We start from the raw sequence: 15,672 nt of genomic DNA, 5'->3' as shown, positions 1-15,672 counted from the left end.
GGCCAACTATCCCTGCTGTGTCAATAGGGCCTAAGTCTCAGACACACCAGTTATTTTGGCAAATGCCGAATTTGCTAGCACAAACTTGGCTTAAGTCAAGCAATGGTCTGTATGACTTGAGCAAGTAGGAAAATTGTTTACATAATAAATTCTACCATTGTATGTTCCTACCGATTTGTTACTATGTTAACCAGGCGGTTCCATGTTCAACAGTAGGGAAAGAGAATAGGAAAAAACCCACAGCACACATTTACATATGTATGTCATCCCACTCAAAGAAAACAATCAATCATCTGATGATTTTATATGCATGTAAACATGCATCTCATTAGACATTACATCAAAAACAAAACAGAGAAAAGCTCATGCAAAGTTATTTCTCTTAACTGGCAAGGCATATGAATTTGTTGCGGGCTGGCATATTAAATTTAGATCTACATTACAAACAAAGAATTGAATGCAGAAAACTTCAGAGGAAGCAAAGCTTATAAGTGCCTTAGTATCACCCCAGCACGCCAACGTGGTTGTGTCCTAGTAAAGGGTTTTCATGCAGTCATTATCACTATTAGCATTTAACCCTCTAGTGCAGATATAGCTGACGCACACGTGAGTTGTTTCTTACATATTTATTTCATTGTTTTTGTTTTAGAGGTATGGATACAATTTTGCTATGTTTATCATTTATCTTGACCCTATTTTTAATGGCCATTGGCTAAACAACATGCCCTACTAGGGTCCAAAATGCTATTTCCAAAGACAGTCTCTTGTCGCATTTCCGCCTGTTAGCTCCGAAAGTGCTCATACTTAGGGCGCTTGTGTACAACCATATTATGGCTCCGAGTAGACAGAGTTACACAGAAAATTTGTCTGTAGGATTTCATATAAATATGATAAATAAAATAAAAATAAATCATGGCATGGTTTATTGGATGCCATAATATAGAGCAGCATTGCTTCTAGGGGAGGATATCTCCGCTATACAGCACCATACAGGGATACATGTAGTTCATAATACAAAGCCACATTGAACTTCTACATCCTGGTGACTTAAAGAGGCTCTGTTACCACATTATAAGTTCCATAATCTGATCGGCGCTGCAATGTAGATAACAACAGTGTTTTTTATTTTGAAAAACTATCATTTTTTAGCACGTTATGAGTAATTTTAGATTTATGCTAATTCGTTTCTTAATGCCCAACTGGGCGTTTTTTACCTTTTCACCAAATAGGCATGGTAAAGAGAAGTGTATGTTGCTGACCAATCAGTGTCATACACTTCTCTCCATTCATGTCCATTTGTACTCAGCACAGCGTGATTTCGCGAGATCATGCTGTGCTGTCACATACACCCACATTAACTTTACTGAAGAGTCTTGAGAGTGAATAGACATCACCTCCAGCCAGGACGCAATGTCTATTCACACTCCCAAAAGTAGAGAGTTATCACAGCACCGAACCGCCAGGAGGGTGCACGCCTCTTAAGAACCTGGTCCAAGGTCCTCAATATCAGGCAGAAAAATAGACAAGGAGGCAGCACTTCCAAAATGTAGAAAAACCTTTATTCACCCATGCAACGTTTCAATCCCTCAGGATCTTTCTCAAGCAGATCCTGAGGGATTGAAACGTTGAATGAGTGAATAAAGGTTTTTCTACATTTTGGAAGTGCTGCCTCCTTGTCCATTATACACACTCCCGATACTTCGGTAAAGTTTGTATGGAACTTAATCACAGCACAGCATGATCTCGCGAGATCACACTGTGAATGACAGCACCATGTGATATTGCGAGATCACGCTGTGCTCTCTGAGTAAGTCCCACAAAACTTTACAGTAAAGTTACACTACAGTAAAGTTAATGTGGATGTATGTGACAGCACAGCATGATCTTGCGAGATCACGCTGTGCTGAGTACAAATGGACATGAATGGAGAGAAGTGTATGAAACTGATTGGTCAGCGTCATACACTTCTCTTTACAACGCCCACCCGGTAAAAAGGTAAAAAACGCTCAGCTGTCTATTAAGAAACTAATTAGCATAATTCTAAAATTGCTCATAACTTGCTCAAAAATTATCGTTTTTCAAAATAAAAACCACTGTTGTTATCTACATTACAGCGCCAATCAGATTATGTAGGAAATAGGGCACTTATAATCTGGTGACAGAGCCTCTTTAAAGTTAATTTGCTCAAATGGACTGAAAGGTCTCAATTAGAGGTGGCATACTTATTGCATCAAGCACAATTCAGATTTAGGGTTCTAGTAGGCACTAAGGCACTAATACAAAGAAGTCGATGTTCGTAAATACTCTACAAGAGAAGTAAGGATACTTGTAGCACTTTGAAGGCCTGAAGAGTCAATATACAGATATACTGACAGAGCCTCTTTAAAGTTAATTTGCTCAAATGGACTGAAAGGTCTCAATTAGAGGTGGCATACTTATTGCATCAAGCACAATTCAGATTTAGGGTTCTAGTAGGCACTAAGGGGGGCTTTACAGTGATTGGAAATGCAAAGACTAGATAACTTTTATTAAGTGATTTTGTAAATGCCTTAATTTAAAGGGTTCTGTTCTGCTAACAGATACCTTCAATGCAGGAGCGAGCAGTCATTAACATCAATCTGGAATGCTCTGACTTATAAAAGTCCTTTATCAGAATTTTACATATAAACTTAGTTTTACTTTCAAAGCAGGATTCCTTAAATATGTTTAACAACTAGAAATATTTTAAGCATGTACATTTATTATACACCTAATTATATGAAAGCTAAGGAACTTTAGCTGTTATTAGCTTATGACTAGGGTAACTTTGAGATTAACCTATTCAATTCACTATTTTCACAAATTAGGTGGTTTTATTAGAACCTGTATTTCCTGTATTGAGGGGCCTTTTAATGATCTTTAGGGAGTATGCCAGCATTTTAAGTGATTCAATAGTAAACCAGCACTGCAAGGGTTAAGGGGTGTCAGCAGTAATCAGCAGACCAGCCATGTGACCTCATGTACTTACAGGTATTTTATGGCTCTTGATCATATTATCAAACTCTTCATTAATTTTTTTATATTTTTCTTCAGTGTGTGGGGTGAGGGCATAAGAGAAGTCGGGATCAGGGCTGTCACAGCCTTTGTGTTCTTTCTTGTTCAATGCCTGCCAGGTTTGGAGAAATATCACAAATATATCAAAAACTGAATAGATGGTCAAAGTACTTACACACAATCTTTGCCTGCTGATCATTAGATCAATATCTTCATTTATCTTTCTGTACTTGTCCTCAGACTCTGGGCTGTGACCTACAGAATCGTCTGCATCAGGATCTGGACTATCACACCCATTGAGGCCTTTCTTTCTCAACGTCTGAAATACATAATTTGGGCATTTCAGTCCACAGTATTATATACAAGCAGGGTCTCAGGAATCTGACGCAAGGTTCCACTTTATACAACATACTGTCAATACAAAGAAGTCGATGTTCGTAAATACTCTACAAGAGAAGTAAGGATACTTGTAGCACTTTGAAGGCCTGAAGAGTCAATATACAAATCCCTGTTTGAGCAGATTACTTCAAATATTATTTTGGTCAATTGAATGTATCCAATCATACATGAGAGTAGACTGAACATCTGAAGAGTTACGGTGCCAAATTTCAATGGACATATTGAGCTGTTTTTATTACAACATTTTAACAACATATACTTACAGTATATGCTATTAAAATATGAAAACTCTGTTGCAACACTGTGAATAGGCTACAGGTCGGGTTGTCCTAAGTAACCATTCAGACATGTAGTTTTCATTTTTTACCCTGTTTAAGAATAACAGAAAATTCTAATTGGTCGCTAGGGATAATACCTACAACCTTTTATTTGCACTTAGCTACATTTTTATAAAGAGTAAGAATGACTTTGAAGAGGAAGCTCAACAGAACACAGAAAAAGTTTGTACATTTTGTATCGTACTTTATTTTTTATTTTTATGTTTATGTGCAATATTCCTTAGGGAAAATCAAAGGTGGCATTGGGTTGGAACTTCTCAAATGCACGTTCTAGAAGTGAGTGGGGCAGACACAATTTTTATGTCCATATTATTCCTCATTTATGTAGTCCATTATGGAGAGACTATGTATCCTTTGCTCTCTTCTTTCTGTAGACACAAACAGTAAGGCCAATGAGTTCCCTATCTACATTTATGAACCTCAGTCGGTTTTGTAGCAATAAGGGGTTCTGACATTTACACATTTACCCAAATATTAATCATCTCCACTGAAACATTTTTTCCAACAGGTCTGATAAGGTTTATCACTAATGTAAAGACCCATGTTGTAAATTTGTACACAATCATTTCCTCTTCTCAAACAAAAATGAAGAATCCTCACACTGCTGCACTGTTAGCAACACAGGGGTGTTCAGGAGCCGGGCTGATGTTTCACCTACAACAAGTGGCCAAGTGTGGCCTCCTCAAGAGATCAGGATTTAAAAAAATAATAATAATCCTTATGCTACTGCTCTCACTAAATTAGGTGGATAACCTTGTGTTAATTTCCAGCTATAGTTAGAATTCATTGTTGTTTCTACTTTTTGAACATTATCCACCAAAGAGCTACCAAAAAAAGTTTCAACTCTTACCAATCAGCAGAGTTATAACTGTGAAGTTTTACAGCATTAGCAAACACCAAAACTACAAAGAGAGTATGCATTAGGACCAGAAACCAATATAGTATGTCCACCTTCGTAACTTACTTTTTCTTTCTTTGATTCATCTAAATGCAGATATGTGTCTCTATGGTTACAGACTACAAACAAATCCTGTGTAGTCATACTCTATTCCATTTGTCCCTTAATTATTGCTATCCCACTGAATGTATGTTATGGATACTACTGGTTATTAGACAGTCATTAATCTTGCACCCGTAAAAAATTTTTAGCTATTGGTTATTTTTAGTAAAATGACAGATAAGATGTTTTTTTTATTATGTTGTGCATAACTAAGCTCAGTGATACACTATGATGTGTTTAATGAGGTGCTATCCAGGCACTGTCCATACAGATATATTTTTATGTTATATATATATATATATATGTATATATATATATTTTTTATATATATATATATATATATATATATATATATATATATACGTACACATATACATAAATAGAGATGAACAAGAACTGCAGTGAGTGCAGCTCTTGGTAACCCATGAAAAAAAATATCCAGAAGAAACTCATTTTAGTATTTATGAAATGCAGACATTAATATGATATGCATGGTAGGAAATGCTAATTAAAAATAAAAAAATAAATATATAACACTAGGGGTAACATTATACGGTAGATTGCAAAAATCATTAAGGGCATTTCATTTGGAGATTGACATGTTTGGAAGAGATACAGCTGTATGATGTTAAGGTAAACACCTATGGGAAAATAACACATAGAGCAGATCGTACAAATAAATGTTTTTTTCATACATTATCTTCAGATACTGAGAGACATAAACATGATTACGGTGTGAGACTATAAGTGAACATGTACGAATAGTAGTGGAAAAAAAGTCTTCTTATTACGAATGTGTACAGTTCAGATGAATATTAGTGTTCTTGTAGATTAGATCTTTAAAGTATAACTCCACAATTTAGGTTTGACTGCATTTAATACCAAATCCCAATTTCCTCCTCCATAAGGGCTCATGCACACAGATGTATTGTAAATCTGAGTTGTAGGGAGCGATATTAGAGCACCTATAGCAGTCTATAGGGCCATATTATACATCTGTATGCATTCAATTTTATACAGAGGCATGAGGTTTTTCCTGTCAGTTTCATGTGAAAAAAGTTGGATGTTTCATCAGATGCCAAATTACAGAGATATTCCCCCCTAGAAGCAATTCTTCAAGGGGACAATATCTATGTAATACAGTGCTGTACAGCAACACTATTCCGCGGCGCACTATGGATCATTAGTACATGTGCTGCCATACAGAATGAGGCCTTACAGCCGGTGAGATATGGTGGGGTCCTCATATTGTAGATTTGCACTGCCTATCTCTCTATCTGGCTGTGACATGAAGACAATAAAGTGGTCACTGGGCAGTTCCTCCCTTTCTGGTCATGGTTTCCTTAGATCTCTAGTTTGACTACCCAACCAACCAACTCCCTATACCTCAGCTTCCAGGAGAGTGTGCCCCCGTGAAGGGGCATTGGTATAATTTACTATGCACTTTAACCTAAATTGTCAGGTTTTGAGTAGAGTAGAGTTAGGCTTTAAACTCTTAAGATTAAATGAAAGTCAGAAAGTCAGAGATAGCAAAGAAATCTGGTTCATAATTTCCGAACACTATACTTTAAAGTGTAACTAAACGTTCAACGACCTTCTGACATATCATAGAAGTTTTGATCACTGGGGGTCTGAGCACTGAGAACACAGCCGATCACTAAAACGAAGTGGCAGAAGCGCTTGGGTGAGCGCTGAGCTGCTTGCTTTCTGTTTGGCTTTTCTCGGAGAGCCGAGCAGTTGGTGTATGGGCTCATAGAATGTCTATGAGCCTATGAGTCTATGAGCCTGTACACCGCTACATCGGCTTTCCGAGAAAAAACGAACAGAAACAAAGCGGCTCAGCGCTCACATGAGCGTTTCTGATGCTTCGTTTTAATGATCGGTGGGGGTCTGAGTGCTCAGACTTCCAGCGATCAAAACTACTGACATGTCACTATGACATGTCAGAAGTTTGTGGAAAGTTTAGTTACCCTTTAATTAATATTTTATGCATTTCCCCTTACAATCTTTTGCCTATTATTCTTTTTAATGAAAGCCATTGACAATGGATTTCAGGATATCATGTTCTGAGGAAGCTGTGTATACTCAACAGACTAGTTTCATAGTAATACTGATTTTAAGTCATTCCCACAAAGATTATGGACAGATTGTAAATTGACAATAATACAGGTAAAAACTTGCCAGACATGAAAGTACAAACCGTTTATGATGTATTTCAAATCCCTTTATCCCTGTGCTATATGAATCTACATTATGAGATAATCTCATGTGGTTAGGAAAATGACGCTGTATATGAAAACGATTATGTAATACATGTAATGTCTGTGCTTTTCACGGTCCCTGTGTGGCATTGTGCTGACAGTCTCGAAAACACGTACAGCACTCTAAATGGCTAACTGTAAAACAGCTGCCCATTTCTCAGCAATGGTTATGTAACCTTATCAGAGTATATAGCTGCTTTACAAACCAACTGTATGTAGACTGCAATGTAATGAGACAGCTTATATATATATATATATATATATATATATATATATATATATATATATATACACACCTGCAATAAGTTACCAACATTCATATTTAAAGAGAACTACCTCTTCTGTCAAATTATTCAAAATTGCATACATATCTGTTCACAGGCATAACTTGAAGCGTCTGGACCCTAATGCAAAAATCTGTAACAGCGCCCCACCTACCTTATACCATTAATAATAGTGGGGGTTTTCTCATGTGGCAGAGTGACCATTGGCCCCCAATAAGTGCCAGGGCCACGGTGCAACTGCTATCCCTGCAATCCCTATAGTTACCCCGCTGTTTTTTTTTAGGAGCCAGCAGGATGATCGTCAATGTAGCCACCTTTACTGCTCCCATAGTAGTTATCATCCAGCTTTCTCTGATTCCTGAATAGGCTACAATAAATGTTAAATATGATAAAATATGGTTCCTTATTTTATATAATACGATAATAAAGTGAAGACTTTTACTAATGCAAACAGTGGTGTAATGAGAATTTTAGCTGGAGCGACATGTGCAGTTTTTTTCCAAGACAAGATAGAATTTAATCACCAATTTGAAAAACTTGCACAACTTTTTTCCTTTATATAGTAATATGACATTTGCATAAGAGCAGCATGTACACGCATCCTTTATGTGACTGCTGCATGACAACGTAAGATATGGTGTGGAACAAAGATTCATAATTCTAGTTTCAGAGTAGAGAAACAGATACATACAAGATTGTGTATAGCATGCTGGGATGTCTAGCTCAACAGCCATCATTCCAATAGATAGACAACCTAGAGGTTTTATTTAACACTACAAGTCCCAGCATGCTCATTTTTGGTAACAAAGAACATTACAAATGACTAGTCTCATCATTTGTTTCTATATTAAATTTAAAAATGCATGAGCTTTTTAGTAGAATTTGGTTTCTTACATTTTCTACACTGCAGGTTTTATCCTGGGTGATGTAATCAGACATTATTAACCGTTCCATTTGTGTTTACAAAAATTAGATGAATCCATTAAATTTGCATTAAATTTTAAGGGGACACTAAGTTTTCAAACAACTTTTCAAACAACTTAATGGACGTATGTCTTTTTTCAACTGTACTAACTATGTAACTTATGCTGATCTAATAGTGTATCTGATATATATTAACTTTGTAATTTACTTTCTGTTAAAATGTAGTTTTATCCATGCAAATTCTGTGTAAACTTACTGCCACTAGGTGTCTCCCTTCCTGCAATCTGCTGTCCACCTCTTGTTGTCAAGCAAAATCTGTCTAGTTAGAGCAAAGAAGGCAGACTGCAGGAAGTGGGGGTGAGCAGTAGGAGGGAGTCAGAGCAGAGACAGATAGACACAGACAAGCTGCCCATAGAAGTCTATGGAGAAGGGAAAGGGAGCAGGAGCAGAGTAAGTGAGACACACACAGATGTGCTGCTGCTGCTGCTGCTGCTGCTGCTGGTAAGAGTTAGGGCATGTTCACACGTGGCGGAATTGCTGTGGAGCTCCGCTGCGAACAGTCCGCATTGGAAATCCGCAGCAGACAGTCTATGCATTGGTTTCCACACCTTTTCAGTTATCTTCGTGCAGACGTTGCGGACAACTCTGCTGCGGACCATAGGCTGCGGTGCGGAATTTGGTGTCCGCAGCATACACTGGCTGTTGCGGACTTGATGCGTACTTGTGGCGGAATTTCTCCATTGACTTCAATGGAGTTGCAAAATTACGCAATGAAATCCGCAGAAGTTATGTGTGTTGCGTTGCGGATTGGTTTTACGAACAGGATATTTCTTCATTCTGGCTGGACCTATGTGTTTCGAGGTCTATAGCCACACATTAGATGGAATGTTTTAAAAGAGAGCAGGATATACTCTTCACCTGAATCCGCAACGACTAATCCGCAGCATTTTACTTTACATTTTAGGCAAAGGTGCAACGGAATCTGCAACGCAGATTAAGTGCGGCATTGATGCGGACAGTGTCTGCAGAAATTCCCCCACGTGTGACCATGCTCTTATATGTCACCCCAGTGCTGGATTCTCATCTATTAAGAAAAACTCCTGTCTTTTAAAATTGATTTAATAATGTACTCCTTTTTTTTATTAGTTTACTACTGCTTATAAATTGCATATGTACATTTTAATAAATGAAACGGACAGAAAATGATGATGTCATAGAAATAACTATCATCATAGTAATGCAGTACACAGCAGATTGATCAGGGACATGAAATGTAACCACATTTTAAAGAGTAGAACAAATAAGTTCAAACACTCCTGCTGAAGATTATTGTTATCTTTTATAAATACTAACAATGCTTGATAAAATGTGTGAAAATCAGTGCAAAGGAATTGTTCATAGCAACCAGTTTCAACACTGCTTTAATTTTCCAGTATGTTTTAGGCTAGGTTCACACTATGTTCAGGCATTATGTTTAGCATGTAAGATGCTACCAATGTATGCCCCAAACACTATACAGTTGTTTACGTCTGTCATTGAGGTATACAAAGATATTTTTTTGCATCCAGTTGTATTGAAAAGCATATTTTCTTTTGATCCGATATAGTTGGATCAGAAGTATACCAACGTATACCAGCCAAACATATGCTGACTATAGTGAATTTAGTTTTAGTTTGGCTGCTACAGATTTCATATGTACCAGTCTTTGTACATTTCTCCCACTGCCTCTCATTTGTAATAGAGATAGGTGTCAACAGGAACATCTATGTACAAACATATCAGATCAATCAAACAAAGAACAAAAATAAAAATGGATGATTTTTTAAAATAAAAGTTTTAATAAATAATAACAAAAAAAAACAAAGCAAACAAAGAAACAGAAAAAAAAGACCTTTGTACATAAAAGGCATGATGGAGGATTGTTAGAGTAAATAAGGAATAAGTGATGGAAAATACCATATGCATTCCTAGCCTGAGGGTTTAGAGTTAATACATTGGGGGTCATGTGTCAATACAAAATGTTTACTTTCCACTCAATGTCATTAAGAATTGGTTCTATCTGTGAGGATTTTTAAAAGTTGATGTCCCATTTTAGGAAACAAAAAAGATAATTGCTAGATCTTCCAGCATTAGAGGGAAAAAAGGTGTAGTACATTGGTAAATACGACGCATGTTTAGAGAGTTATATTTGTCAACACTACTTTGTGCAAATAGATTGATACATATTATAATTTCCAAAGAGTCTAGATCAACAAATCAACAGAAAGCAGAAACCATGATAAAACATCAGTATGGATTTCAAGCCTCATATAAAAAAAAAAAAAAACAATATACTTATTTTGTATTAGCAAGAGATACAACAGTTTACTGAATGTGAGATAGACATGAAATAATGGAGGAACAAACATATCCCGTTGACTTTCTGACACCATCTCCCAGCTGAGATCATGTTCCCAAGACTTTGACTGAACTCCCAAATAATAACATATTTGGGTCCTGTTTGGACCTGACTGTACATCCAGGATTTGGTCTGAGGCCAACGGTGCTTCAGAGTGATTGAGAGAATGAAATGATCTGAAAGCACACATGCTGGCTATCTCCTCTGTCAAAGCTCAGCAGTTTACAATCTGACACAGGGCTACATCACTCTACATCAGTAATTCGACTTATCCAAGATATCCCCACCTGTCAGCAAGTCTGCACCTGTTGTCTAACCCGGCAAAGGCCAAATGACAACAGCCAATCGTAATTGCCTATTCTGCAACATGGCCATAGATGGCTCCTTCTGCTTTGCTTCTCCAGACCAGTGCCCTTAATCTCTATGGGTTAGAGCTGCCTGTTTTTCATACTTGCAATACTGTCAATAATATGAGCTCAGGTCACTTGAACTGGTACATACTGTATAACGTCAGACTTTCCAACAATGATAATGGATATAATACAACTTTCCATATATCATGTAACCAAAAGAGGTTTTCTAAAGAATAGGATCATGCAATTAATAGCAGCCTTCTAGTATCAGAATATCATATTATAATTAGAAACCATGAAATTAAACATATACTATACACACACACACACACACACACACACACACACACACGTATATATACTAAAGGAGGAGCTTTTCTTTTGTAATTTTATACTTCTTACTTCATTTTATTCTTTGATGCTCAGCTTTGCCTACTACAATACCTCAACAACAATAAGGTCTATCGAGTCCATATTGTATCTCTGTAATGCACTGTATTAACTACAGTAGCTAGTTAGGGTGTAGTAAAGATATTCAACATCAGCATACTGGGTGGATGAGTCTTTAAAGTGACAACCACTTTAGCCAATGTTTTTGGCAGGTAATGCAAAGTACATATCTCAACAAGAGGGTGACAACAATAAACAGAAGAGCGCACCACAAAAATAATTTTAATGTGTTGTTTATCCCAAGCCATCATAGGAATGAATAAGATTTGTTTTTTTACTAAAGTAAAAATACTTATTCAACCAAAAATGTTTAGTGTACCAGGAATTTTAACCAGTCGCTACTGGAGTTCCCCTTTAAACCAGCTAAATAAGATTCAGGCATTTCATGGAATACTGTGGTCCAGGCTTTTAAAGAAGATTGTATCCCAAAATTTTAAATTGGCCATGTTTATATATATATATATATATATATATATATATATATACTGTATATATATATTTCTATAGTAAATTAGAATCTAGAGTGATGGCAAATTTGCTCTTTTACCTACAGAGATATTATCTTTCTTGTGCCGCTAAGTTTTGCTAAGGTGACAACAAGGAAGTTCCGCCATATTGGTAACAACTAGAATTTTGTCGGCATATTCAATAAATAACGAGTGGAAAGTTTTACTATCACTATCTGAGAAGATAATTCAAGGGTGACAGCCAATATGGCAGCACCTCCTACTGTTATTTTAAAAAAATGTCCGTCATGACAAAACAGAAAATGGCAATATCTCTAAGTAAAAATAATCGAATTACTAAAGTTTGGCTATGGCTCTAACTTGTGATTTACTGGAATATGTTCTATTTAATATTTTGGATAGAAATCACACAGTTAGCACATGAGGAAATCATCGTCACACTGTAGCAGTCATTGGAGGTCATGGTAGATCAAGTGTAATGGGAATACAAAACCTCTTTTTTACTGTACTAAAGTTATGCATTTTTGTTATTGGGTGGAGATCTATTTTAAAGAAATGTGCATTTACTTTGTCTAAGCATAACTACCAAATACTATATTAAAATGTATGAAACCCAATTATATTATATTACACTTTAGTTTACATGTGATTATGCATACCATTACAATATAGTATAAAAAATATGCAACAGAAGTGTAACTAAAATGTGGATTCATACTAGGCGTATCAAATAATCCGAAACATTAGATGTTTTTGACACTCAGCTTGCTCATATTTTATTATTTTTTAAGCTCTTCCCTTCCTATGGCTGCATCATTTCATCTATTTGATTCCCTCATGGAAATGAGCTATATTATTACTATTCATATGAATATGACATATGGACTAGACATAAGTTACTGTTTAAAAATGAATACATCCAAGATAACAATAATACGGCAAGTCGGGTAAATGTATTAAACATATATAGATTGAATAGGCTTTTCAGCCCAATGAATGACTGTTGAATGACGGTAAAAGCCTACCTAGGTGAACTAATACAATACTTCTGTACCTAACAGCCCCCTTTGGCTCACATCCTTAGGAAACTCATAGTTCCCAGCAGGTGGCAGAACAGCTGCCTAAAATGCCTACAAGGAGACGCCACAATCCCCCACCCAAACTGTGCCCATCTATTCTGGACAACAGATGGGGTATGGTGTTTTCTTATAGGCAGTGTAGACAACTGTTTTGCCATCTGCTTCCTTGGGTCCAGAAGCTTAATGGTGACACTGGAAGCACAAATAACCACAAGGGTGAAAACTACACACAGTAGGAAATTCACTACAGCCTATTCATACAAGAAAACCACATTAAAAAGTATTCTGCTTAGTTGTAAACAGTATTCACTATATGGAACTATGTCATTTTAGGACATGATGCATATTTTCCTTTTCAAACCATAGCATAGCATTACCCAAGGCATAGATTTAATTTGCTCCCCTAACCCTTTATCTAAATACCCTGGCCAAGGCAGAGTGGCTAACCGGCACTCACCCCCAGCACCAGGGATATATGCCCCATCAGTCCACCTAGGTATGCCACTGAATACCCTGAAAGTGGTATGGTATTTCCACCCACTAACTTCAATGAGGAGGACACATGGTGAGAAAATGGCACTCTATACATACAATATCTTGATATGGTTTTTCATAGAAGCAATTGTAGGAAATATTTCTAGACCTGCCACTTTAAAAAGAGAAATATTGCCTCTGATCGCAGAAAAAGTGCAGCAAAAACCCATGTACTTAAGGTACTTTACACACAGAGGTTTGTCATGGAGCGCACTACTGCTTGTATCCTAGACAATGGTTACGGAAAAGGCCTTAAAATAGTAAGGTAATGAAAAGCATAAAATTCCCTCATACATAGACAAAAAAACAAACAAACAGCCCATTCTTAGAGAATCCTAAACTACGCAAACATAAGTGAGGGAACAGAACAGCTTGCTTATCAGAGTTTCTATTCAGAAGGAAATTTTCCTAGCTACGTATATACATAGGCTGCACAGTACTGTCCAGGAAAAATTGCTGGAGAGTAAAAACAAGCAGCACACATTATTAACACTTTTATGGCCCAGACATGAAAATAACCAGCACGTATTACTGCAAATTGACAAATAACAATGAATATTTTATGTACATTCACTTTTACCCAACTATTTAATCCGCAATGTATGTACATATACAATATATATATATATATATATATATATATATATATATATATATATATATATATATATTAATTTCAAGAAGTCGTTGAGGTTATTTCTGTGGTCTGTCCATAACATAACTTTTACAATAAGATAAGAATGTTCATGTTTAAGCTTATTTAGCTACCTCCTTATGAAATTATCATTACCTATGGGTCCCGCTTTATGTCAGGTTCTAGTCACAGATCCCCATCAAAAATAGGCAGCTTTAGTATACTATTTGCTCTCTCTCTCCAACTGCCCTGCCTGTATTATTTTCATGATTTCATGAACCATATTATTTTCATTAACCGGGAAACTCAGGATGAACATGTCATGTCATGGAACATGTATACATTTTCAGAGGAGCCCATTTTCATAAAGGCCTTTAAAACAAGTAATACAGAGTTTTACACTAAAAAAGACAAATAAAAAAAGTTTCTGCTATAGTTGGTGACTATTTCTGATTGCCCTAAAGATCCCCCGTTGTTGGGTACAGTGTCTGATAAGCCATTGACATTTGAGATTTTATTCCTCATTCTGAATCGCAAGTTGCGTAAAGAAACAAGGAGCGAAAACTTGTACATATTTACAAGTATAAAATATTTCATGATATAATGCATTATAAATTATTTAAATAGACTATTCATGATTTCTGCACCATAGAGTGCAAAGACTCAGTACCCAAACACCAGGTGCTCCAGCAATTTGTATACCATGGGAAGAAAGAAATAATGAAGTAAAATAAATCACTACTAATTATATCATGTAGTTAGAGTTTCCCAAATGGGCTTTTTTTCCTTATGTGGTCCTAGTCTAAACAGCAGTCCGGTACTTGGTAAGCCGCATGAAAAGAAAACACTCCATGAGGGATGAAACCGTGGCTATGACAATTGAAAAATAATAGTAATTACAAAGTGGATGGTAGGAAATCTAACTGTGGTGGATAAATGTACCATTAATTATTATAACGAATATCCCACACTGCGACACATACACTGGACTGTGTGCCACATTTGTTAATAAAGTAAGAAAAAATGGTAGTTGTAAAACGTTTTATTTATATGGCAATATATTGATGCTAAGCAGTGAGCGGACACTCTGGAAACATATTATTCATTGGTTCATTTGGGTTTATTTCCACCATAAAAAAATGTTCTTTCAAATTGTATATTAACATAGGGAATTTAATGGGAATTGTAAAGTATGGTTTGCACTATGAGTAAGTACTGTATTATAGTGAGCCTCACTGCAATCACATTTCCTTGGGGGAGGGTGGCAAATATTGATGGTCACCATGTTTTTTGTTTATGGGGGCTATCATTTAACTTCCAACTCTTTATGAGAAGTGGAACATTGAGTTTTGCTAGTTCTTTGGGGGCTCACTCTACCTCTATTTTCTAAAACTCCTGATATAATATCCTCTTGTTCATGAAACATAACTTCTTTCAATGGTGCTAGAACAGGCCAGAGATAATAGTGCTCCACCTACCCCTTGCAACACTGTAAACATTGTAGTCAAAAGCGGTGGG

The 15,672-nt window shown here is 36.4% G+C and overlaps 1 protein-coding gene across 14 annotated transcripts in view; it reads right to left on the bottom strand.

Moving 5' to 3' along the window:
• Positions 1-15,672, bottom strand: part of MEF2C (myocyte enhancer factor 2C) — a 223,055-nt gene that overhangs the window by 39,726 nt on the left and 167,657 nt on the right. For all 14 annotated transcript variants that reach the window (XM_075837415.1, XM_075837430.1, XM_075837398.1 and 11 more), the window contains exon 4: positions 3,209-3,352. In XM_075837415.1, coding sequence (XP_075693530.1) covers positions 3,209-3,352 — 144 coding nt within the window. The remainder of the gene's footprint in view (positions 1-3,208; positions 3,353-15,672) is intronic.

The sequence above is a fragment of the Rhinoderma darwinii genome, chromosome 1, assembly GCF_050947455.1.
Source record: "Rhinoderma darwinii isolate aRhiDar2 chromosome 1, aRhiDar2.hap1, whole genome shotgun sequence".
Lineage (NCBI taxonomy): Eukaryota > Metazoa > Chordata > Amphibia > Anura > Rhinodermatidae > Rhinoderma > Rhinoderma darwinii.
This window is presented reverse-complemented; position numbering and strand designations above follow the sequence as displayed.